Consider the following 24,107-nt stretch of genomic DNA (forward strand, 5'->3'; position numbering starts at 1 on the left):
TGTTTGTTTTCTGTTGGCGGGGTAGGTTCGCCCCTCAGGAGGGGAAGCGGGTTTGGGGGGGTCCACTTGCACCGCTCTCCGTAAGACAACCAGAGCGAGCCCGTGTGACACTGCTCCGTTTTTATTGCACAGATAGTAGAAGATCACATAATTAAGTACAAAATGTAATTCACACCCATTGTTTTAATTAAGGCTGGCTACCTACTCTTGCAACCAAACTGTTCAGCAAAGCACCTGCGTGTGGGTTCTTCACGAGTTGAACTTGCCTCTCCCAGGACCCTAAAGGAGTAAATCCTTTCGGGCAAAAACAAGGACATTCAGCAAAATCCCGGTTAAAACCCTGAGCCCGCTCATTGTGAAGAGGGCCGGGCGTGATGGCTCGAGGCTGCCGGCTGTCAGCGGTGGCTCTGCTAAGGCCGGCTCTCAGGCAGCCCAAGCCCCTGCCCGCGGCTGCGAGAGGCGCAGCTCTTGACTTAAAACATCCTAGACTACGCACCTTGTACTGAAAAATACAAGCCAATGCTGGAACTAACGGGTTTCACCAAACCCAGCTGGGGGAGCTGTGGGCCAGAGGTAGCTGCTCTCGCAATACCCGCTGCCTGGTCGCGTTTCCTGGCCGATTTGCTACATGCTGACCTGGCAGCAGCTGCCTCCCTTGCAAATCGTTAACCCCACGCACAGAGATGGCACCAGGCAGGATCTGCTCGGCAGAAGGAGCTTCTCTAAACGCTCGCCCCTGAAGTGCCAAGAATGTCTTGGAAACGTGCCTGTTCCCAAGTGCTGCGGCGAGCCCTGCCGCAGTGCCGCGGCGGCGTTCCGCTTGTCCAGAGCGAAATGCCCCCCTCGCTTCTAACAGCGAGCCCTGGGAAAAGCTAAAGCCAGGCTGCTCTCACATCGGCCGCGAGGCTGAGCTGTAACGCCCATCCCTCGCCATGCCCGGGCCGAGAGCGCGCAGGGAGCCTGCGCCCAAGTAAGCTGAGAGCGCTGGGCTGACAGCAGCCGGAGGGGACGTGCCCCTGAACGACGAGGCTGAACCGACAGCTACTGGTGGAGATGAACAGTAAGGACAAAACTAAACGTGATGGTGCCTGGAGCCGGTCACTTCAGAGCACTTCCAGTGGAGAAGCACAGGCTGCGGCGCCCGCTTGCTTCATCGGCAGTGCTGGGAGGAGGTACAGTAAAATCACTGCGATTGTAAACTAGCTGAATTATCACATCTTGAGGGAAAAAGCGATGGGTAGCAGGAACTTTGTGCCCTTGGGCACGTGACAGTGGACAAGAAATTGAGACGCTTTTATCTAGGTTGCAGCAATAGGTAAACTCGCTCCTAAACAAAAAACGGGCATCATTCACATCGGCGTGGGAGCATCCTTTTCACCAAGCAGCTTATCCTCAGTCAGCCTTCCTGGGAATCCGGCCCATCTTGGTGCGGATGTTCCGCAGCAAGAAGAAAGCCACCGTGCTAGCGGTGCAGGTGATTTCGGCTACCCAGAAGGCTGTGGCCCAGCTGTAGTGCTTGGCAATGGTACTGAAGGGCAGCCCAGCCAGAAACCCCCCAACTGTAAGGAGAAACAAACAGAAAACCAGTAATGCATGAGCGTCTCAGTGTTATCTTGGGCCTGGTTTGAACTCAAAGCACAAGCAAAAGCCTGTCAGGTACAGCAGGAAGCATCCCTGAGGCTTCCAGCTCTACTCCCTCTGTTTCTAAGGGGACTCCCCGTGACCTGGCACCCCGGGGTAAGACCACGCGCCATCAAGAACGCCCAGGGGTTTTGTTTGGTTTCTGGGGAAGCAGGCATTACTCACCGTTGGCCATGAGGGCCACGATGGCGTGGGAGGTGCCGCAGAGGTTGGCAGGGGCGCTTTCGTTGGCTATAACCCCGAACAGGGCGATCGGCCCATACGAGGAGAACCCAAACACAGCTCCCAGAGTCAGGATCCACAGCTGTCGAAACAAGTTAAGATCAGAAACAGGATCTGTGCATCTTACCGCTGTCAATCAGCGGCTGCTGACAACGCTCAGATCTGAGGCACGGTACGAGGGGGCTTTGACATTTTCGGGCTGACGCTAGCTCCCTGGCCTGCAGACAGACGAGCTCAAGGCTGCGAGGGAGCCCGCGTGCACACGGCCCAGCTGCACCTCCACCACCCCGCCTTGTTACCCAGCGCCAGCTCTCCTCTCTCCTACAGCATCACCGCGCACACGCGGTGCGCGCCGTTCTGCGAGAAGGAACCGGAGCGCCGAAGAGAGATGGGCGATGAGCCCGCAAAATCACAGGAGGCAGCTGTGAATCGAGTCGCTTTTACAAGCGATCCTGCAGGCACCGCCTAAAGGCTTTTCTCATTTTAGATGCAAGCAACCGATCAGCGCGTCTTTATTTGCGAGTAGCCGCTCTCTGATAACCTCTACGTTGCTAAACAAACACAGAAAGAAAACCAAAAAGCCCCGACAGTCTAAACTTCAGCATTAGCTCGAGCTCTGAGAAAACCACCCGGCTCAGAATTTATCAGTCACGTGTGAAAGGACAACAAAGGGTAAGTAACGTGACCGACCATCTCAAGATTAAAGCACGCTTTTTGAACTATAAACACCAATTCAAGATGCCCAGAGGGAAGCAAGCGCCGTCTTATTTTCCAGATGGGAAACAGAAACAGAGTTCGGAAAACGCTTGCCAAGGTTAAGCAGGAAGGGACCTGCAGGAACAGAATCGCTCCTCCTGACCTCGCTCGCAGGACGCTTTAACTGGCTACGTTTTACCTGATGAACAAACGTCCTCGGAACCCTCTGTGTAAGAACTTTAAAATGTTATATTCAGCCTTTGAAAGTCAGTTAGTGCGATCAAACGATTACAAGAAAAGGTTTCTTTTACAAAACTTACAGTAATCTTCTCAATGCCCTGCTTCTAAGTTCTGGAGCACTAACCAACCTCCCACGGTAGGAAAAAGGCAGATCAGCGAAAGCAGAAACAGGCAGAGGGAGAAAAAAAGGCAGGCAGAAACCTCATGTTCTTTTAGGCCTGTAAGATCAGCTAGAGGTTGGAAGGCTACAGTCCAGAAGTGCTTTTCCTGAAGAAGAAAAAAGGGAAAGGAGAAAAGAGGTTTCATTTATTTAGCAGTCATTAGGGCAGATGCAACTCACGTCTACACTGCAGCCGGCAGCGCAGGCTGCCCGAGCCAGCTGAGGCAGCAGAAGCAGTACAGGCCAGACCAAGCTAATGCAAACTCACGGTTCTCGGTGAAGACGACAGGCACGCTCCCTATCGCCAAACCCCTCACCGCTAAAGGGCTATCCCTACAAGTTACGGTCAGCTGCTCCTGCACGGATTACCTTGGGAGAATCGCCCGTGACCGTGACACGGAAGAGAAACATGGACACGCACATCCCGGCCATCATGGAGAGCAGCAGTGTGTGCCGAGGATTCCCGTAGCTTGACAGACCCACCTGCAACACAGGGCGGGAAACTGAGGGTCAGAAACTGGAAGGACTCCTTCCATTTTGTGCTCGTGGCAGCCAACGCCATCCACGCAGCCCCATCAGAAACAGGCGTGGCGCAACGAAAGCGCACCTTTGAGTGAGACTTCTTGGTTTGGTTTAAGGACTGCCCGCAGCCAAGCTGTGCTAAACAAGAAGCCCTTAGTGATGAACAATAATTCTGTCGTCAGCTGCGCCCTACTCCCGCCCTGAATTTGGCTTCCAGACCCACCACTGGACTGTAATGGGGGGCCGGGAGAGGTTTTCAGGCAGAGGACAACTGTCAACAACCAGACCTCTTTCCGCATGGAAATCAGGAGAGCACAGTGAAGCCAACAAATGAAACAAACCAAACACCTTCCCTAACGTAGGCGTACGTATTTCCCAACGCCTTCAGGGGTGTTCAGCAGTTGTCCTCGTGCAGGCAGCAGAACTGGGTATGGGCCTGTTTCTCAGTCGTAGCACGCAGTGGCAGCACCGCCCCGACTGAGCACCTTAGGCCGTTGAGATGGGTCGCGTCCCTCCCAACCCGCCTCCGCGCGAAGGGAAGGAGACGCGTTAATTGACAATGGTCTGGTTTTGAAAAGTCCCATTTCCAAGCAGGATAGTTTAGACACAGAACTGCAGCCAAAAGAAGAGCTTGGGAAGGCAGAAGGAAAAAGCGTGGTACTGAGAATGGCCGTTCCCACGCGCGAGGCAGCAGCTCCCTACCGCTGCATTCTGGGTATCCCGCATCTCCAGAGCGACACAAACAAGGGGAGCGTTCTGCTCCACTACCGGTGCAGGAATTAAAAAGGGGGGAAAAATTTTTTTTAAATCATCTTTAAGCACTCATGAAGGAAACAAAAAACAAACGTAAAAATTCCAAAGCAGCTCAAACTGACGCTGTGTCAACCGCCCAGCACACCTGAGGGTCTGGCTTACTTACTCTTGCTACCGCTCTGTCAGAAAGGTATCCGGCAGCGATGCTTCCCACCAAGCCCCCGATCTCCAAGGCGCTCATGTAGGAACTGCCTAGAATGCAGGCGAAGCAAAGAACAGGCCGTCAGGTTCGGTCACAACAGCAAAGCTGCTGGATGCTTTAGACCGAGCTCAACTGCTGTCAGCTCACCATGAGCTCAGAGCAGCTCTGCTGGCCAAGACTCTCCAGCTCATCCTTGCACGGGAATGCCCGTCTGCCAGTCCCAGGAGTGCCCTGGCACCAGGCAGCACTGGGCGCATGCAGTAACTTCATCGGCGAGTTATTCCAATAACTACGGGTACCTAAACGGACAGGCAGGAAGTAAGCGAACAGGTCTCCCCGAAGGAGGTGCCTGCATCCTTTCGCTGTACCCAGTCGAGCTCTCTGCCACGCCTCCCGCATTGCAGCCACAGAACTTCAACATGCAGCTCCACATCTTACCCACGAGCACGGACTGTCCCCTCTCCTGGATCAGGAAGAGCTGTCCCCAGTCAGTACAGCATGTTTTCACTCCAAACACAACCAGGTAGCCCATTGAGAGCACCCAGAGGTACGGTGAGAGCAGCAGCTCCGTCAAAGTGCTGTTGTCACTGGAGGAACCTGTAAGGAAGATCAGGAGGAACGTTACTGCTGCTTGAGCACAGCAGCTGAACCACACTGCCTCGGTGGCCCTACAGGCATATCTGCAAGCAGGATTCATGCATAAGGACATCCTTACAGAGGGAGATGCTCATAGCTACTGGTAGCAAATGGCTTTACCCCTCCCCTGCTCTGGGTTTCCTGCGATTTCACAATCTTTTCTGCCAATTCATTCCAGCTTCATTAAAGATTTCAAAAGAATTATCAAAACACTACTCCCAGTAATTACTGCGGTTGCCAATGAACCCTTCACAAAGGTTGTCAGAAAAATGATCTGCTTCCCTGGATTTCGCACTAATGCTTTTAAGCTCTGCCTGTGAAGGCCACTGCACAGACCCAAACAAAGACGCTGACTTTCAGGTGCTGCCTTTATTTTTGCGTCGGTCGTCCAAGAACGCCTGCAAAGCTACCCTCCCCACAGAACGCCGTGGGGAAACGACGTTGTTTTTGTACACAAAGAGGTCAAGCCTAGCAGCACGGGCACCGTGGGACAGTGTGGAAGGTAGGCCGCATTTCCGCTGGCCTTTAAAATGGCAAACCTCTGTTGCAATTCCCCTCTACCCGTTGCGCTTTCAGAGGAGCGCCACGCTCAGCGGTCTGAACAAACATTTACTAACTAGATGTCCTAGGTTAGGGCAGAAAACACTGAGCAGAGTCCACTGCAACCCAGAGGTCAAGAGAGCCCATGGCGGGGTGAGGGGAGAGCTGCCTGTCCTCTGGTAACATGGAGGAGAGGAAGGTCAGGCTTAAGGAAGCATTCCCCGCTGTTGCGTTTTGCCTCTCTCCCCGGTACCCGCCAGGAGACTCGGCTCACAGTCTAAAGCAAATAAAGCCCCAAGAAAATGAAGGCACTGTTAGCAGGAGGACATTACACAGAGAGGGAGGTGAAACAGCCAGCCACCAGCATCTCAGCGCTGCGCACACAGCCGCTGGCAGGCCAAGGAACAGAACTAATTGGCCGTAAGGCTCTTCCTCCGCTCTGCCGCGCTTGGCTGCCACAGCCTCAGAAGCCCGTACGCCAGCCCCTTTGCACAAGATTACATCGGGGCTTGGTTCGTACGATTCGTAACTTCGACGCAGCAGCTCGACAGTTACGGGAATAAAGCTGCTGAAAGCGACCCCTTAGTTGTATCCCGCCGAGCAGCGACTGCGGGAAGGTCTCGGTACACCGAGAGCGACGCGTTTGCGCCGGAACACAGACAGAAGGCACCGCACCTTCTCCCGCGGCTGCCCGCTTACGGCGAAGTCTCGTGCTCACCTTTCTTCCCTTTCTTGGCTCCTTGTTCAATGTTGGGTAGCCCAACATCCGATGGCTCGTTTTTAATCAGGACAAGGCAAACAAAAGAGACAACCACGCAGGTGAAGCCAGAGAAGGACAAAGTCATGCGCCAATCGTAGTTCAGAGACACGAGAGCAGCGACAATGGGGCCTAAGCCTCCAGCCAAGTTCATGCTTGTAGACAGGATTGCCCACCAAGTCCCAAACTGGGAAGGCTCAAACCACTGTGCAACAACAAGAAAAATGGCATGAGGTCTGGGAAAGAGAGCGACGCGGCACCTGAAAACCCTCAACCAAGGCTCACGCTGCGGGTTCGGGGCAATTCAGACCCGGATCTACAAAAGCAGGTAAGGGGAGCGCCTACTCTTCACTCCCTTAGTCATGCAGGGAACTCCAAACGTTACGCAAGCGTCAGCCACAGGAGCTCGACAGGTGCTCGTACCGCGAGCCAGCACGGAGTTATTTCCATTTACAGATGGTGAAACCGAGACGTGGGCCGGGAGAGGCAAATTTAAGCGCGCGCGGTTCTGCATACTCCCTTGCTAGGAACGGCGTTGCCCTGGAAAGGTCTGCTGGCACAGGACCGGGAACGGATATGCAGAGAGTCACAGGGTAACTTTAGGACTCGCTGCTCTGTTAAGGATCAGGCACGATCGGTTCTGCGTTGCAACGCGTGCTCAGAGCCAGAACCGCCTGGGTGGTGGCTGTCGGCAGGAAAACGCCTGAGCGCTATGTTCACAAAAGCCTTCAGAAAACACTAAATGTATTGTTTCCATTATTTGGGACCTCCCTTTCTGCGCACACAACCATCCGAGACGGTCCTTTTGGTGCCAGCTAGATGAGGCTAGACGCCTCACACAAGGGCAACGCAGCTGGCCATCTCCCCTCGTCCCACAAGTACGTGCGCCCCTGGATTTTCCATCTTTCAAGAGAGGTAAGCACACAGCTGACCTCCCTTCCTTCAGCCCCAAGGCAGAAATCAATCTGTGCCATTCAGGTTGTCACCAAACCTGAATGTCACCAAATACAGGCAGCCTAGAGGCTCGGCTCGCGCTGTTCCTCCATACGTTACCCGGTTTTCTACCTAAACGGCCTGCAATTTGCAACAGCTGAGTTCCCTGAGCGCGCAGATGGACTTCTCCTCATCGCTCCTTGCCCAGCAGCAAACTGCCGCAAGGGCAAAAGGATGAGCAGACCTCCGCCTGCGCGCCTAAAATACTGGATTCCGACAAATAAGGCGTCTTACACGAAGAAGGTCTGCTCCCAGGAGGTGGTACGTATCACACTAAGCTAGAATCGAGGCACGTAAATGCACGGGCTAACAAACTTTCTGACCCTTTGCCAGAACAAGCAGGACCTTGCGCGCAGAAGCTTGCTCCGCAGGCAAAAGAAAGCGCAGCTAGCAGCTTCGACCTCCTTGGCTCGGAGGAGGCAGGAATAGGTGCGAGTCCCTCGGGATTTGGGGCAAGCGCTCCCTGCGCGGACCTGCTGCCGGGAGAGCTCAGAGCAAGAGCCGCGCAGAGTTTCCCCCTCACCTCTTCCAGCAAGCACTTACTTTTCGGAGGATCTTCCCGCAGGGTGGCCAGCCCAGCCCCTGGGCCAGGCCGTTGAGGAACCAGAGCCCCGCGAAAGCCGTGACGGCGGAGCTCCAGGAGAACACCACGTTGACCAGGCCCACCATCAGCAGCCCGGAGGAGAAGAGCCAGCGGGCGCTCGCCCGGTCGGAGAGGACGCCGCTGACGAACTTGCTGACGGCGTAGGCCGCGGCCTGGCTGCTCGTGATGAGCCCTGCGGCGGGGCAGAGCCCGAGGGGCGCCTCAGCCGGGCGGCACGGCGGCCGGCCGGCCCGCCCCAGCCAGCGCCGGGCGGGCAGGGCGGCGGCGGGTCCCGGGGGCGACCGGGGGAGCGACACTCACCCAGATCGTCCTTCCCCAGCGGCACCTCGGCCATGACAGCGGGCATGACGAACGAGAAGGTTTTGCGGTTGAAGTAGTAGAGCGTGTATCCAAGGAACATGGCCGTGAAGATCACGGCCCGGTACCGCCCGTACCCGCCGGCCGCCATCCCGACGCGCTCCTCCGCGGCCGGGCGGGGACGGGAGAGGCGGCCCGGCCCCGCGGGCGGCGACCCCAGAGACGACGGGAGCGGAGGGACCGGCGGGCGCCCCGGGACGCGGCCGCGGCCCCGCGCCTCACCGCCCCGCCCGGAAGACCCGCCCCGCCGCTCCTATTGGCCGCCAGGAGCCGCGCCCCGCCCCGATCCGCTCCCCCACCCCCGCGGTCCCCGCCGCCCCCGCCGCCCGGCGGCTGCGTTCCGCCTCCCCGCTCACCCCGACGCAAACTTGAAAGAGCCCCTCGGGAAGTGTCGCTTTTATTTTTGGTTGAAGAGGCCAAAAAAATAAATGGAGCACGACATCAGATGCACATTCACAGGCGGCCGCGTGAGCCGAGGGGAGACGCCGCTGGCGCAGGGCGGGGGGGGCGAGGGCTCCCGCGGCGCCGGAGGGTCGCGGCCCCGGCGGGAGCGCTGGGGGCCGGAGGATGGCTCCGGGTAACTCTGCCAGCGTTGCTTCTGCCTCCCCCCGCGGCCCCTCGGCCCTCGGCTGTTGTCCCGAGCGCAAGGCGCGCCAACGCCTCGCTTGGGGCGCTCTGGTCACGGAGCGCCGCCGTCTCCGAGCTTATTTTATAGTACACGATGGGCAGAAGCGTTTTGTCAAGTCTCCATTCGCGGTTTCCAGACAGGGATGGGCTTAACAGCCGCCTGCAGAAAACAGACACTCTTATCCTGAAACCTGCAGCATCCGCCGCCCCTGTTCTGCTCCACCATCGCCTGAATCCGAGCAGGAATACACCTCCCGTTCCCTGAAATCACGCAACTCCTTTAAGCTAGGGCCTCGTACGCCGAGACACCACCTTCTCAGCTTATACGCTTCCGCGTTAATCCCGTCTATCTTCACCAGAGGAGGCGTGGCACAGAGTTTATGGTCCAAGTCACTTCCCAAAGCTCAAGATGTTTCTTTACTGCTTTCTCTCAACAGAAGAGTCACTTTGGTGACCTCTGTACTGAAACTGAGACAATTGACGGTGGACACGCTGCCACCTTTAAAGACATAAGAAAACCAAAAAACCAATTCACTAAGTTAGTAGCGGCAAAACCCCCAGAACGAAAAAAAATAAAATTTACATCTCTATCCCATGGTGTTGTCAGACTGGTTGTTGGGTTCCATTTGCATCATGACTAACCAGGTCCATTATAAAAACAAGAAAGTAACCATGAAATAAATAGACGTTGACACTAGTGGGATTTCAGGGGTGTTATAACTCATCGTTTTTCCTGCTTTCTCCTCCAGCTTCTGTCTTCTCCTGTTTTTTGGACCCTGCGTAATGAAGTAAACTCAGTTACACACTGTAACGGTTTTCGCAGCACCCAAAGCAGCACGGAAAGCCCCTGACGTTCATTAAGCATTCCACCAAACTCTCGGTCCGTGGCGCAAAAGCCAGGGGAGTGCCTGGAGGAGCGATACTCGGCGCCAAAGGGCCGCGGCCATTACTGCCCTGCACCTGCTGGACATCGCTGTCCTCACGAGAGGACCGGCAGAACAACACAGACCCGCGCATCAGCTCTTTAACAGAGACAGGCTTACAGCTACGGGACTGCTAGCAACCGCAGTGACCCAGGCAGAAAGCAGCTGCCGAGGCAGGCGGCAGCGGTACACCGTAACGTCACGCTGAACAATGAAAGCGCAGGAACAGGGAGGAACCAAAATTTGTGTCTTCCTCTTTGCGGAATTAACAACCGCTTCACCATCGGGGGTTCTACCGTCTGACTACCTCCTACAGCTAAAGAGATGGAAGGAAGCAGACAGACAGCTTGCACTTGTAGCTACCATGTTCCAGACTGTTAGTCAAACATTTACCCACCAGAGTCTGATCCAGGCTCATCATCTATTGCTACTTTCTCAGCTGTAGGAGGTTCCTTGGCTGGACCGATGTCCTCAGGTTTGTCTATGTTTAAAGCAGAAACAAACAGCGTAAAAGTTAAGGGAAAATACACAAGAGATAAGGTGCAGAGAGGTGAGGTGACTAGCAGCGAGGTTTACAAACAAGCCCGCTGTGGAGCCTCAGCAGGACTGTTCACGCTCACAGCACACCTCTGTAACACGCAGAGGAGCGTCGCAGAGCTGCTCCTTGTTTCTCACTGCCTCTGTCTGCCAGCCTTTATGGCCCTAGAAACCCTGGAGAGTCACTGGTTGCACAGGCAAGTCACCTTTGGAAATGTGGCTATAAGCAGGACCTCTTACTCAGGGCCAGAGGAACTGGCAGGGAACTCCCCTGACGAACAGCAGTCTAGATTTGAGAGGACCAGGGCACTCGGGACCTGAGGATCTTACAAAGTTCAGAAAACTGCAAGCCTTACTGTCGCAAGGGTGTTTGGTTTGTTTTTTTTTTTTCTTTCCCTGGGGTCTGTCTAAGCCACAAACCTTTCTCATCTACAGCTCATTCTGTTCCTTGATGTAGGACGTGACCTCGAATACTTGCTCTGGACACCAAGAATGGAATTGATGACTTATCTTTCTTATAAGCCAGCCAGCCAACCAGACAGCTTCTGACTAACCATCCCAGGAAGTTTATAGATAATTTCTGTTCCTTCACAGGAAAAAACACCCACAAACAAATGGTGGGGGGAAAAGGACACTGCCATACCTAGATTTTCCCAGCTGTCTTGAAAAACTAAGAGGAGGATCATTTGTTCCTACAGTTAACAATTGTCTTCACTGATTTAGCTCCTTTTCACTCCAAGCAGAGAGATCCGAGCGTGTTACACATGGTAATTATACGCCAGAAGTTATATACACGCTCGCCGCCCGCTCCGTACCTTCTTGTTTCCCCTCCGTGGGAGGGATAGTGTTCTCGGTCTCAGAGTTTGCTGTAGCATTCTTGCCTGAATCGGTTTTTGTGGTGTTCTTCTCCTTTTTGGGTTTGGGTTTGGCAAACTTGGCCTTATTCAGAAGATACTGCACTTCCCTGTCCAGGGCTGCTATCTTGAGCTCTATATCTTTGGACAGCAGGAGGGGTTTCTCAGTAGGAGAGAGCTTGTTCTGTTCAGCCAGCGTCTCGTTTTTCCAAATCTGCGGGGTGGGAGGGAAGAGGTGCTTTTTGGATGCTTTTTGATTCCAGGAACCACTGTATGTCACAGTACCTCAAAGTCACCACCCTGGGCCTTCTAACTTAATCAGGACAATGCTGCTCCCTGTTACTTTTCCATCAGCTTCTTAGTTACCCGGACACAGGACAAAGGGAAGAAACAGAACCGTCAAAACCCTGCGTCTGCTTTTAAAAACCGCAGCCAGGTTACTGGGCTACCCCACCGCTCCGGGAGACAACTGCCCGCATGCAACACGAGAACCGTTATCCCCCCCAGAGCAGTCTGGGGTCAAGCTGGGCATTGGAAAACCACTGGAACACAGAAGAGGTTTGCTGGTGGCAGGGAAACAAGACACACGCACTCCTTCCCATGCCCGTGAGTGAAAGTACACGACGTGTTACTTCGGACGGGAAACGCAACCCGAACTGCCACCCCCACCCTCCCCCCGGGTCATTCGATCCTCTCTTACCGTTGTTTCATTGATGGCTTTTTCCAGCGTACTCAGTTCCACTTCTGTGAATATCTGGTCAGACTCTGGAATCATTCGGGCTCCCCTTAAAGATAAGAAGAAAGTTTATTTCTGTCAAACCAAACAGAGCGTACCTTGCCAACGCGGCGTTTACAGCTCCAGCAATCGTAACAACAACTAGCCAGCCAATTAGGATGTTTCACATTGGCTTCTCTTGCATCTGCAGGAAGCAGAGCCCTAAACCGGTCTCTGGATGCTAAGAACGGAATAGAGAGCCAGCAAATGCAGCTATCAGGAGATCAGAAAAACAGGGAAGGCAGAAAAAGCTGAGACCATAGGACTAAGAGGGGAAGATCTGCTTGCAAATGGCGTGTACACTGTCGGATGCTTCCCGTCCCCCCGCTTCAAACCGAGCTTGCACACTTGGGTTAACGAGCTCCGTGGGACTGAGCGCTACCAAGCAGGGTTTTGGTCATCTTTTCTCAAGAAGCACTAGCGATTTTCAGACTACATTCAATCGAGTCATGTTCCACTGGCATCTCTTATGTTACCAGCTGCGTGACTCTCCTTCCCGACAGCTTGCTCTTACTTGAGGAAAATGGTTGAGTGGTTGAGCAGACTTTCCAGGGCAGCCAGGCGTTCCGGCCACTTTCTCCTTTCCTCAACACGGAAGAAGAGGTTCCTACAAAGCTTTTTCAGCTCCGAGAGCTTGTCTTTCAGCTCCTGCAAATGGGGGAGAGGGGGAAGGAGACATTAACTAGTTTGCCCACTACCTAACACTGAAAACCTCAGAAGTTAAAACTGCAGGTTTTGTCATTCTCTCTATCAAATATACTGCTTCAGTAGGGTAAAGAGCGCCACATGACTAAGGTTTAATGTGGAATCAACAGGTTACCGCTGAAGCTGTAACGCACTGAGGAAGCAAGAAACTTTCAAGAACCAGATTACGAAGGATCAAGACGGATCAATACTCTGTCAGCCCGTGTGGTCATTTCCACGTCGGCGGCAGCAGGCTGGTTTCCTGACTACAGGCTGCAGTACCTTAGTTGTGGCTGCATAGCCCTCTTCCTCCATCCAGCTGGAAGCCTCACTAAGCTTTCTGGAAATTTCTTCTCTCTGCTCCTCCGTTGAGACAAACTGATACTCCTCTTGGTAAAGCTTGTCCTGAAAAGAACAAAGCAAGCACTCCTGTCAAATGCCACTGAGCGTGGAAGCATAAAACCACCAAGTCACCCAATTGCAGCTGGGCTGGACTGTGAACTCCAGGGGTGCTGCCTGCACTGGCCAGGAGATTCTCACTCGACCTTCCCAAACCCGAGCTCCTGCTCCCAGCGTTACCAGGAGCGTGACGGTAATACGCCAGGTGTATAGACATACGCGCACACCAGGTGTATGACGGTAAAGCTGCAACAACCCTAATTTCGCACACAGTTAATGTTAGCTGCCTCTTCTGCACAACAGCACTTGAGAAGTTGGAGCTTCCTTACAGCCCGAGAGCAATTGTTCCAAAAGGCACAGGGAAGCGCGCCTAAGGCACACCGGAAACCCCAAGTTTAATGTATTAGAAACGCTGAAAGAAAGGGTTCATTTTGTGTGAAGGAAACCTCCCAAGCCACACGGGATGGGAAGCCTAATGGTAGCCCGAGAAGTGACCGAGAGACGAAAGCTGGGCTCTTCAAACCGGCTTCCCCCGGCTCAGACAACTCCCCTGCATTCAGACCAGCCAAGCCACCTAAGAGACTTCTACCTGCTCTCCAGGAATTCTCATTTCTTTATACCCCTCTCTTACCTGCGTCTCAAAGATGAACGACTCCAAGCTGTTGGCCGATTTTTCTCTTTCCTGTTTCTCTAGATCTCTGACCGTCAAGTCTTGGAGCCTAACGTGCGAACAAAAGGGAAATCAAAGGTAGCAAGCGCCTTTAGATGAGCGCCACATCATACGGCTCAGCTTCTGAGGACAGCAGCGCTACGCGAGCTGCCACCGTTCCAAAGCAGTTCACTTCGAGCTCTAACCTAGCAGAGCCATCTCAAACATACTTTTTCATCGAGCTCTTCAGGTCATCCTCTAGCAGGTCAGGCACGTCGTTCACATCCAGTTCCATGGTGATCTCATGGACAAGCTTCTGCTTCTTGGGTGCTTTGATCTTCTTCTCCTCCTCCGTTTTGGTGACTGTGCTGTCACTGGAACTTTTGGACGGTTCTTCCTCTTTTGCCGTTTCACTATTTTCTTTGGGATCCTGTAACAGATAAAGTACATTCTCAGGGAAAGGAACAGATCTACAGATTTTGCAGCTTTTTTCCAAGGCAGGGCACTAACAGGGAAAGAGGAAATTCCACTGACGAAATTCCACTTCTCAGACACCAAAAATCACAGTCCCATTTCTTCAATCCGGTGCTCACCTGAGACTCTACTTTCTCGCCTTCTTCCTTTTTCTGGGACTCTGCTTTCGGAGGGGCAGTTTCTGCCTGACCCGGAGACTGCTGTTTCTCTTCTCTTTCTCCCTGTTCTTCACCGGCCTCTTCTGCACTGCTTTTCTGGTCTTGTTTCTCCCCCTGCTCTTCTTTACCTGGTTCCGCTAGGCTCTCTTCTTCTTCCTGGTCATCACCGGCCGGTAGAGGAGAAACCAAAACAGTGCTTTTAATGTAGAAATTCCATGCAAATAGTTCACAGAACAGATAATTCTCTACGAAAAAAGATACGGACGAAAAACAGCACTCGCAGTGACTGCAGCCGCTAGCAAGGCACTGTGCTGAGCTAGAATAAGAATTAAGAGTCACTTCAGTGCAGGACACAACTCCGTGACAAGGAGCTTTCGTCTCACTAAAAGGAAACCTAATCGCAACTGCCAGCATAGCAGCAGCTGTGCCTATACAGCCCCGGAGAAAGGAAGGAGCTTGCTGGACACCTGCACAGACAACACACAGGCAGAAGCCTATCCACCAGGCACCAGGACAACTTAGAAAAGAGAGACTTCCCCAGAAACAAGCCCTGTAACGTTAGCCCACCACTGCTGGAGTCGCTAGCAAAAGATCACCGGTTTACTTAAATGCACACCACATGAAACTCGAGCAATGCAGCACTTTCTGAAAACGTTTGAAATCCTGACATGCTGCCAGACACCTTTCACTGTGCTCACATGAATCGCTGCCTCTGTAGCGGCCACAGCAAGACCCAGGGGCTCCCTCCTGCTAGCATTTACCCCGGGGCTCACCTGAACCGAGTCTGTCAGGTTCTCTCCAGTCTCTGGCGCAGGGCCACCACCCCCAAACAGGCTTGAGATGGTGTTTCCAAGCTCTGTTGACGGGAGACAAAAAGTACCGACTATGGTGTATCCAAAGGAGGAAGAAAGTAATCTTCAGCTCTCAGTTCTTCCCCTCGCAACCACAACGATCACCAACGATCCCCTCCCCTGGCAGCGTAGGTTAACTACACGCACTCCAGAAACTCATCCTTCCCTGACCTCACATGGTGTTTCTGCGTGCACGGACAAGCAGGGCCTCTACCTTTGCTGGAGCGTGACCTGAAATTTGTAACTTCAACTAAAAAGCTTCAAGGTTTTTATGCAGCCGTTGCTGCATTAGCCATCCCCGCACCCCCCCCCCACCTCCAAACACGCCGATTTCCAACTCCTTTCTACAGGGAAGCCTGTGCTCTAAAACCTGAGTAATGCAAAGCCCAGAGCAGGGCGTCACACCCCAGACAACGGGAAGGGAGACCGCTGTGGGGCTATGGATGCAGGACTTCCCTTCGGGACGGGCCTCCTGAAATTAGCAGCTGTGGCCGAACAAAGAGGAAACAAGTCCTAGTTTTCAAGTTGCGATGCATGCCATCGTCACCTTAGGAGCGTATGGCATTTCAGAGCTGCTGGCAGCACCCAGCAGCCGCTTGCAAAGGGCTTTTAGGTATTTTGGAGCCGTATACACCACCAGAGGCTACGGCTAACCGTTCGTTTTCCACGTGCCAAAACCACTGTGCCTGCCCCGCTCAAAGCAATGGCATGCTTTAGTTATCCCAGCTACTGCAGGTGAAACACAACAGTCTGGATGAATATCAAAGTTTGGCATTTACTTGTCAGCGTTGACTCCTCCTCCGGCTTGTCTTCCACCAAGGTCTCAAACACAGATTCCACCTTGGAGAGGGGAGCAGAGAATTAGTTTTAAGCAGGGACCATCGATACTGGAGAGAGGGACAGAACCGGAACACACACAGGCCGAGAAGCATCACAGCAGGGCGGCACTTACCCGGTCGAGACTCAGTACTCCACTCTCGTCCATGTTGAAGTGAGCTTTGATGCCTTTGGAGTCATAATCCGAGTACTTCTTGAAACTGTCCCCCACTCCCTTCAGCCTCACAGTAGTGAGATTGAGAGAACCAAAAATCCTGACGACGCAGAGACAAAAGCGGAGACAAAGCTTAAGATAACAATGCTGCACAACAGCTAACCACTTCTCACGGTCTCATCTGCAGCGAAGCACAACCGCACGAAGCAAGGAACCAGCACGGTTTGGTTTGCCAAAGCGCATACAACTCCGGGAACAGATCTGCCAATACGTGCTGCTGGTGGCCAGTCAGATTCATAGGCCTGCCGATAACATCCTCCAGCTCGGCACAGCGCCCTGCCCTGGAGCTGCCTGCTCAGACGCTAGCCTCAACTCACCGCATGTCATCCTGGTTCAGGAAAGACAGATCTCCATAGTTGACATAGAACGCAAAGTCATCTGTGTAGCGGTTGAAAGTGATAACCTTGCGCTGCGGATAGGGAGCCATGCGCTGGAACAAAATCCGCTTGTTATGCTTTAGACTCTTGGATTTATCATCCTCCTCAACTTCACGAGTAAACTCCACCTGCATCACAAACAGAAAACGTGACTGAGGAACCGCAAGCTTCCTCTACGGCACCTTACATCAGAAGTTTCCGCAGCCTCCGGCTGCTCCGCCTCGGGCAAAAGTTGGCGGACAGGCAAGTATTTCGCAACAGGTGTTTCTATATGCCTGGACTCTCGGATACAGCACTTCTTCAGTGGGTCCGAATTTCTTCTGCTTTCTTTATTAGATTGGCAGAAAGATCTCCGTAACTTCCTTACTCAAAGGAATCCGACAGGTCACGTGAAACGTTTCTCCCAGCACAGCCCCATTTACCCATACCTTGCACAAGAGAAAGCAAGCCAAGGGTTACCTGGATAGGAAACACAGCGGCATCCCGAACAATGAAAGGCTTCACCTTAAAGGCTTTGCTCAGAGCAGCTGCCTGGTAGACTGCGCCCATAGCAGCAGCCTCATCGGCATTGATGTTCTTGCCCAGCTCTTCTCTAGGAAGTGAAAAGCAACAGCCGTCAGCTTTGCAGCCGCTGCCACAAGCAGCGACTTGTCAAGAGGAGACAGACTAGAAGGGGGCCTCACATACTCACTTGCCCACAGCTTTCAGCAAAACCTCCTGCACTTTGGGGACCCGTGTGGCACCGCCAACTAGAATCACCTGGTCAATTCCATCCTAGGGATTGGAAACAGTCACCTTGTCTTGAGAAAGCAATTTTGGAAAGCTAAGTTCAGGGCTTCCTTACGCTCCTTCCCCCATCACCGCGCACTGACGCGGCGCTCCGAGAACGCCCACGCTACGTCCTGCCGTCCCAGAGCACGCCAGTGCCTGACCGATCTCGGGCAGGCTGACGCAAGCCACGCCGACAAACAGGGACAACCTGACCGCTGCTTCAAGTCACCCGAAACGTGGGACTCGATTCAAAATTAGACAGACTACACTTTAATGCCAGAGGAGCCCGTGACTCAGACAGCAAGCTGGACCAGAACAGACGGAAACGCGGACTCTGAGGGGTGACTCAGTGTCTTGCTTCGAATACCGGAGCCAAAAGATGCTCAAGAGCGTCCTGGCACCCTGGAAAGGGAGCGTTTAACAATGCAGTAAGTCTCTCCAAAGGACTGCATCGTGTTTGGTCCAACTGTAGTCCGCAACAGGGCTTCTAAAGGGAGTGCTCAGAGGAGAAGCCTGAACAGCAACAATTCTGTTTCCAGGCACTCTGGGATGAAACTTCAGAAAAGAGACCAGAACCAGCATCCGAAACAGAAAAAGGAAAAAGCAGTGTTTCAGACCTCCAGCCCAAGAGTAAAGCTTTTTAACGAAAGAAACACCTCCTCCAAGTCCTTTGTTTCTGGAGAATAGTGCAGGGAGCCATGACAGGCTCCTGCTTGACACTGCGGCAAGTAACCTCGCTGCAGCAGCAACACCACTACTCTGCTACACTAGCAGGCACCTGTACCTCCTCAGCAGCGCTGATAACGCAGCCACCGATGCTTCGACCGTGACACAACAGCAGCTCCGTACACAGAAACTTCAGCCTTCTTAATGCACTTCTAAACCTACCAGGTTCATCTCCGCGCTGCTCAGAGCCTGCTGCACAGGTCCTGGGACTCGCTGGAACAAGTCAGAGCACAAATCCTCAAATTCTTGCCTTGAGACCTTGGCCTTGAAGTCGATGTCATCCAGTAGCCCCTCAATCTGTCCAGAAGAAAACACAGCCAGAATGAAATTACTCATGGAGCATTCTCACAGCAAAATCTTTCCCTGACTTGCCCAGCGTGCAAAGAGTTCCAGCTTTCTTAACACACCTAGGACCCGACCGCACTCACCCGAGCCCTGCCATTGCTAAGGTGACGAGAGGATGGAACGTGGCTGTAACAGCCTCTCTCCGTGAAACCTTATTTACCAAACTTCACACGACTACCTCGCATCCAATCCGCTCATTTAATCATCAGTGGTACTAAGTGGGCACAAGTTGAGAGGAACCACCGGTGCCACCGCCGCGCCTAGAACACCAGGAGCGATGCTCTTCAGCACACTGGCGCTGCAAAGGGACCACGATCCTCCGTACCTGTCCTTAGCCCACCCCGCCCTCAGTCCTGAAAAAGCGGGGAACTCTGCGACAGAAGGTCAGACCTGGGCCATGTGGTCAGCGTTCGCGCTCAGGACTGTTTTCAGGCGGTTGGCCTCCTTCAGGAGTTTGGCCATGGCCCGGGGATTCTTGCGGACATCTTTTGAAGGGTGCTGAGCGTTAAAGAGTTTTGCCAAATAGTCCCGGAGACGAAGCTCCATCTCTAAACCTCCAAGAGTACGGTCAAACCTGAGCAGAAGAAGGAAGAGACGTAACAACTCAAACCGAGTGGAAATACAAACTTCATGTATTATTTCAAACGTGCGAGTGGTCAAAAGTAGCTGCTGTACTATCAGCTGTGACCGACTGTGGAAGAAAAAGGGTTGTTCCAAAAATAACACATTATTATGAAACAAAGAAAAGAAAGATTCACCACAATGGCCTTCGAGCAGGAAACATCATTACATTTAGAGTAGAGGCCTTATTGCCAAGCACCCCAAACAGCCGAGGAGCCAAAGGGTAACTGTCTCGGGTCCCAGGTACTTTCCTGGAAACACCAGGATAAATGCTTTGGAGTTAAAATTGCTGGGCTGGCGATTCACAGCACCCCCCTCCTTGCCTGGCAAACACACTGCATTTTAATTCATCTCTAGAAGGATATTCTGCTTTTTCAAACTGACGCGCTCTACTTCTGCAAGATTATAGGAAACAGAATTACACTAAAACAGCTTGCAGCTATAAAAAAAAAGGCAAGCCTGAAGCAAACTAAGCATACTGGCTCGCCTCCTGGGTTCCTGGAAGTTCCCAGTTACCTTCTGCGCAAGACAGCGACACCAGAATTATTACCAACTGGAGCCTTCTCGCTCCAAACGTTTCCCACTCTGCCATCCAAATTACCGCGCCGAAGCCTCACTGCAAAATTCCACATTTAGAAGAGACTGCGAAACAAACCATTTCTTCCCCAAGACCTGCGCGCTTTGTGCAACTCGGGCTGAATTCTTACCCAACACCCTGGATCTGCAGCTGAGGTTGGGTTCCCGAGTCCTTAGTTTTCACTGTCTGATACGTAACGATAGTACAAACGGTGCTTCCTGCTCCCATGTCGTAAAACATGATGTTCTGCAAAGAGAAGCTGGGATGGTGAAGCAGAAACACCCGGATACCCCCCATGAATAAGGAAAGAACCCACTGCCGTCCAAGCTTGACACAGGCCGAGTCGGCCTTCCAATACCTCAGAAAGTCGCTGGCATTATTCCCCCCGCACTGATGGGCAAGGAACAAACGCAGGTTTACAGAATGGGAACTCCCATCCACCTGCCCTCACTCTGGAAGCTTTCCAGCTTCACCACATAGTCACGCAGGGTTTCATCTCTTCCTCTTGCTGATGTCCTCATGAAAACAGAGGAGACTGGCTGACTAGCAGAGCCTGCTTCCTCACAGTTAAGTCCTTCTGATTTGATCTGCAGCGCTTCCTCCCCCACGGGCAGGCACTTGCACGGGACTCTCCGCATCACCCCCCTGCGCCTACCTGTGCGGTGGCATTGATGTCTTTCCTCCTAAAAACTCCATAGTTCAGGGCTACAGCAGTGTTGTCATTGATGAGCTGCAGCACCTTCAAGTCAGCCATGCGAGCGGCGTGCAGAACCGCTCTCCTCTCCGCCTGGTTGAAGTAGGCAGGAACAGTGATCACCGCGTCCTTGATGGGCTGCTCTGAAAGAGTTGCAGGAAACGTGTTTTTCCATCGGTGTAGCCACGTGCAAAGGCACGTTATAACGTTGTGACGGCAGCCAAGCCAGAGAATGCAATCCTGAAGCAGCACGAGCAGCCAGGATCATTAGGGATGAATCTACCCCTGTCCTGTTGAAACCAAGCAAGCTTCACAGGTTCTTGCAAAGCCACTTGTCTGCTGACCTCTCTTTCACGTGTTAGGATACTCTCAAATGCTCTGGGATGCCTTAGATTTCAACAAATATTATCTTCATGGAAACTTACTTCATCACTGGATTATGTTCGCTCTCCTGAGTAAAAAGCCTTTGGACTGGCTTTAGTATTACTAACCAAACAACACGCAGCCTCCTGGCAACAAAGCAAGTCAAACACGACAACAGAATTCACCCCATTTTCATTACTGCCGTATTTCACTAGCAACACAGCATGGAAAACGCACAACAGCCCCTTATCCGTTAACAAGTTTCACAAGAGAGGGCAGTCTTTGCTCTTTAATTGTAGTTCAGCTCCGGCAGCGAGTCTCCATCCAGACCAGAAGCAGACTTCAACAGAGCTGCTTCACCCTCCCCTGCAGTTACCTACCAATGTGCCTCCGCTCTAGTCACGCAGGCGAGTGAGCAAACACTTCACTCTTTCTCCAGAGATTGCCGTCAGGCTTATCCACTGCAAGAGTGGGTAGGATCTGGGGTGCCTGCCCCCAGGAACAGGGTTAAGACCCCAAACTCACATAGTGTAAGAAACAAATGATGACTCGATAGCTGCTAAGTCTTGCTTACAGCCGATGGCCGAAGAGACCCAACATCCTGTTTCTAAAAATCTGCCCGTTTTCAAACACCTTCAGTCTCTACTCGAAACCTGTAACACGCACACACAGGTACTGTAAGAAATGGCTAAATCCTTCCAACCTGCAAATTCCTCGGCCAGGCCACGGGAATAGTTCAGGACCATCCCCAGCATCTCCTCTGGAGAATACTGTGTCGTCCTACAAGAAACAGGTGGGAAAGAAAATCAGAGCAACCACGGAGGTCAGCTGTAGAGCCTGGTAGCCACAGCCCCACCCACAAGAAGCCCAGAAGCAGCCACTTACTGGGATAGCTTGAAGATAACAGTCTGCCTTTTCTCATCCTTCACCAGTTCGTGCTCTGGGAATCGGGACTGGTACAGTGCCACGTGGGGATTATCGACACGCTTACCCAGCAGATCCTGAAAGTATCTGAATGCCACCTTGGGGTTCCTTATGGACTGCAGAAAGAAAAAGCACATCACCCAGCTGCGTTTCTTCGGCTTTGCTGTGGTCAGACAAACCTCTCCCGAGCTACGTGGTGAGCAGCTCGTTACAGGAGTCAGGAGCACAAGAACGGTACGCAAAGAGCCAGTAACGCGCCAAGGAGACGTGAAGTACAGGACAAGAAAGAAAACTTCCTAGCTCAGACGTTTATTACGAAGGACCCAGCAGTGGGAACATACATCCTGCACACAGGGACTGCGGCTGGTGTGACGAGTAACAGGAACTCTTACCATTCCTAGTGCGCTATCACCAAAGAGGCGCTCGTTCTCCTTCAAAGAAACGGCCACGGGTGTTTTCCTTCGTGACTCCCTGTGCAGACAGAGAAATGAACCAGTCAAAACAGGTGAACGTTCAATACAGAGCCCCTAGCGACGGAGGGCGCCGTTTCCGTTTCAGAAAGGCTCAGGGAAGGCACTCGGATACCGCCTCTGGTGAGGAAGGCCAGCCTCCTCCGTTCACCTGAAGGGCTGCAGTAGCAGCACCTGCCTTCAGAGTTTTCATACCTCCTGATGTTCCTCACGACACGGGCAAATAACCCGCTTCACCGAACCGTGGACAGGATCACAGTCAAAGCTGTGGTGGGGGCAGACTGTTATTCTTCCCCTGAGAGAACTTGAGTGACTCACTTCTGTTCCGATTCATGCGTTAGCACACCAAGGTGAGTATTTCACAGCAACTACGGAGGGGGTTAAAGTTGCCCACGGAGCTCAGTGCACCCTACCCGCTTCCAAACACCTCATAACACGTTACCAATTCTCTGACGTAAGGCTACGACAAAAAGACTTGCCACAAAGAAGCAAGGCTCACAAGCAGCTTTCTGGAACGTGCCACTTTGTACTCAGGCAAGGCTTGTTCTATTTTTGCTTTCCTCCACCGGCAAGCAAGGCGAGATGGTCCCCTCACTCTAACCCCTGCCAAGCCTCAGGAAGCTGGGCGACAAATCTGGTTGTTATCTCTCAGCCTAGACTCCCAGCAAACGAGGCTGCTCCCGACCGCACGCCCTCTCCCAGCAGCAGATTTTCCACCGGGTGTCTCGGGGAGGGGTTGCAGCAACGGCAACTGAGCGAAAGGCGAACTTTATTCGCTTCGCAACCGAGCGCAGGTCCCGAACAGCTGCAGCAAAACAAGCCTTCCTCCGGGTTCCCTCACGGGGAGGTGAGCGCTGGGCTTCCCAGCCAGCGAGGCAGCAACCCGGCGCTACGCCCTTTCGCGCTGGAACGGTGAAGCGTCCCTGACCGCGCCGGTCGCTTGCTTAAACGGCCCCCGAGGCGCAACGAAGCGCCCCTGAGGTAAGGCCAGACCGGCACGGCTGCCGGGCGGCGCTCCACGGCCGCCGGGGCGGGAAGCACGCCGGAAAGCCCCGACGCGGAGGACGGGCGCGCTCCGCTCACGGAGGGGGAGTGGCAGTCGCCGAGCCCTCGCCACCCTACGCCTCACGGCGGCGGCGGGCACGTTGCAAGGCCCGGCAACCCTGCCGGGAGGCCCCGCGCTGCGCCTCCGGTACCGGCGCCGAGACGGGCCCGGGGCGCCGCCGCTCACTTGTTCAGAACGATCTCCATGGGCACCCCGGGCTTCACGATGGCCACCTTCATCGACTCGCTGCCCACGTCCACCGACATCACCGCCACGGGCTCTGCAGCACGCCAGGGGAGAAAAAAACCTCCGGTGAGGGCCTGCACCGGCGGGAGGGCCTGCACCGGCGGGAGGGCACACCTCCTGCCGGTACCGAGCGGCCCAGGGCCGGGAGACAGTCGGGCGCGGGGGCGGCCGGCCCGCCACCAGCCCGGCCCAGGCGGGAGAGGCCCCGGGAGCCCCGCCGCCGCCGGCCCGCGCCGCACGTACCGGTGCCGGGCAGGCAGCAGGAGAGGAGCAGGCAGGCCAGCGCCCAGCAGGGCACTCGCGCCATCCTCCCGGCCCGTCCGGTCCCGCTCCGGTCCCGTCCGCTCCCGCGGCGGTAGCCCCGGCGTCTCGCGCAACCCCCGGGCCGGACGCGGCGCCAGCTCATTGGCGCGAGCCGACAACGCCGGGCCCCCGCCCGCCAATCCCGGCGGCCCGAGCGTCCCCATTGGGCCACGTCGGGGGGGCAAACCGGAAGCGGGCACGACGGGAGCCTCGGGCCTATTGGCCGGGAGAGGAGGGGCGGGGCAACGGGAGGGGGCGGGAGGGAAATACGTGGTGGCGTCGGACGCCGGCGTGCGCGCGCAACCCCACCGCAACAGAGCCACGTGCGGCCCAACTGCTT

At 54.0% G+C, this 24,107-nt stretch overlaps 2 protein-coding genes and 1 long non-coding RNA gene across 4 annotated transcripts; 1 reads left to right on the forward strand and 2 right to left on the reverse strand.

Moving 5' to 3' along the window:
- Positions 1–105: 105 nt before the first annotated feature.
- SLC37A4 (solute carrier family 37 member 4) lies at positions 106–8,559 on the reverse strand. Of its 2 annotated transcripts, XM_075116186.1 has the most exons (9): positions 8,267–8,559; positions 7,906–8,138; positions 6,331–6,574; positions 4,875–5,033; positions 4,401–4,486; positions 3,329–3,442; positions 3,001–3,066; positions 1,807–1,945; positions 106–1,559 (listed from the first exon to the last, which is right to left on the reverse strand). In XM_075116186.1, the coding sequence occupies exons 1-9, from the start codon at positions 8,412–8,414 to the stop codon at positions 1,393–1,395; spliced, it is 1,356 nt and encodes a 451-aa protein (XP_074972287.1). In that variant the 5' UTR covers positions 8,415–8,559; the 3' UTR covers positions 106–1,392. The 2 variants fall into 2 exon arrangements, with proteins under 2 accessions (XP_074972287.1, XP_074972288.1); XM_075116187.1 differs by lacking the exon at positions 3,001–3,066 and having other exon boundaries at positions 8,267–8,558.
- LOC142067514 (uncharacterized) lies at positions 6,573–9,637 on the forward strand. Its single transcript, XR_012664072.1, has 2 exons — positions 6,573–6,697; positions 6,826–9,637. It is a non-coding gene; the product is annotated as an uncharacterized LOC142067514 (long non-coding RNA).
- On the reverse strand, positions 8,705–23,868 carry HYOU1 (hypoxia up-regulated 1). The gene is made up of 24 exons (XM_075116181.1): positions 23,708–23,868; positions 23,405–23,498; positions 22,096–22,174; positions 21,665–21,819; positions 21,483–21,559; positions 20,378–20,559; positions 19,853–19,968; positions 18,915–19,098; positions 18,342–18,476; positions 17,374–17,456; positions 17,142–17,274; positions 16,623–16,810; positions 16,207–16,345; positions 16,034–16,094; positions 15,177–15,259; positions 14,365–14,559; positions 14,002–14,201; positions 13,754–13,841; positions 13,006–13,128; positions 12,554–12,687; positions 11,965–12,049; positions 11,226–11,478; positions 10,271–10,354; positions 8,705–9,726 (listed from the first exon to the last, which is right to left on the reverse strand). The coding sequence occupies exons 1-24, from the start codon at positions 23,769–23,771 to the stop codon at positions 9,665–9,667; spliced, it is 2,997 nt and encodes a 998-aa protein (XP_074972282.1). The 5' UTR covers positions 23,772–23,868; the 3' UTR covers positions 8,705–9,664.
- Positions 23,869–24,107: the final 239 nt, after the last annotated feature.

Source organism: Phalacrocorax aristotelis, chromosome 22 (assembly GCF_949628215.1).
Source record: "Phalacrocorax aristotelis chromosome 22, bGulAri2.1, whole genome shotgun sequence".
Lineage (NCBI taxonomy): Eukaryota > Metazoa > Chordata > Aves > Suliformes > Phalacrocoracidae > Phalacrocorax > Phalacrocorax aristotelis.

Coding starts and splice junctions, on each gene's coding strand:
- HYOU1 (XM_075116181.1), bottom strand. CDS start 23,771: ATGGCGCGAGTGCCCTGCTGGGCGCTGGCCTGCCTGCTCCTCTCCTGC. Junction 18,477..18,914: donor ACGCTGACCACATGGCCCAG/GTCTGACCTTCT, acceptor TCTTCTGGACAG/ATTGAGGGGCTACTGGATGA. Junction 13,842..14,001: donor CTGAAGAGCTCGATGAAAAA/GTATGTTTGAGA, acceptor TTCGCACGTTAG/GCTCCAAGACTTGACGGTCA.
- SLC37A4 (XM_075116186.1), bottom strand. CDS start 8,414: ATGGCGGCCGGCGGGTACGGGCGGTACCGGGCCGTGATCTTCACGGCC. Junction 4,487..4,874: donor GGGACAGTCCGTGCTCGTGG/GTAAGATGTGGA, acceptor CCTGCATTCTAG/GCAGTTCCTACATGAGCGCC. Junction 1,560..1,806: donor CGTGGCCCTCATGGCCAACG/GTGAGTAATGCC, acceptor TTCTCCTTACAG/TTGGGGGGTTTCTGGCTGGG.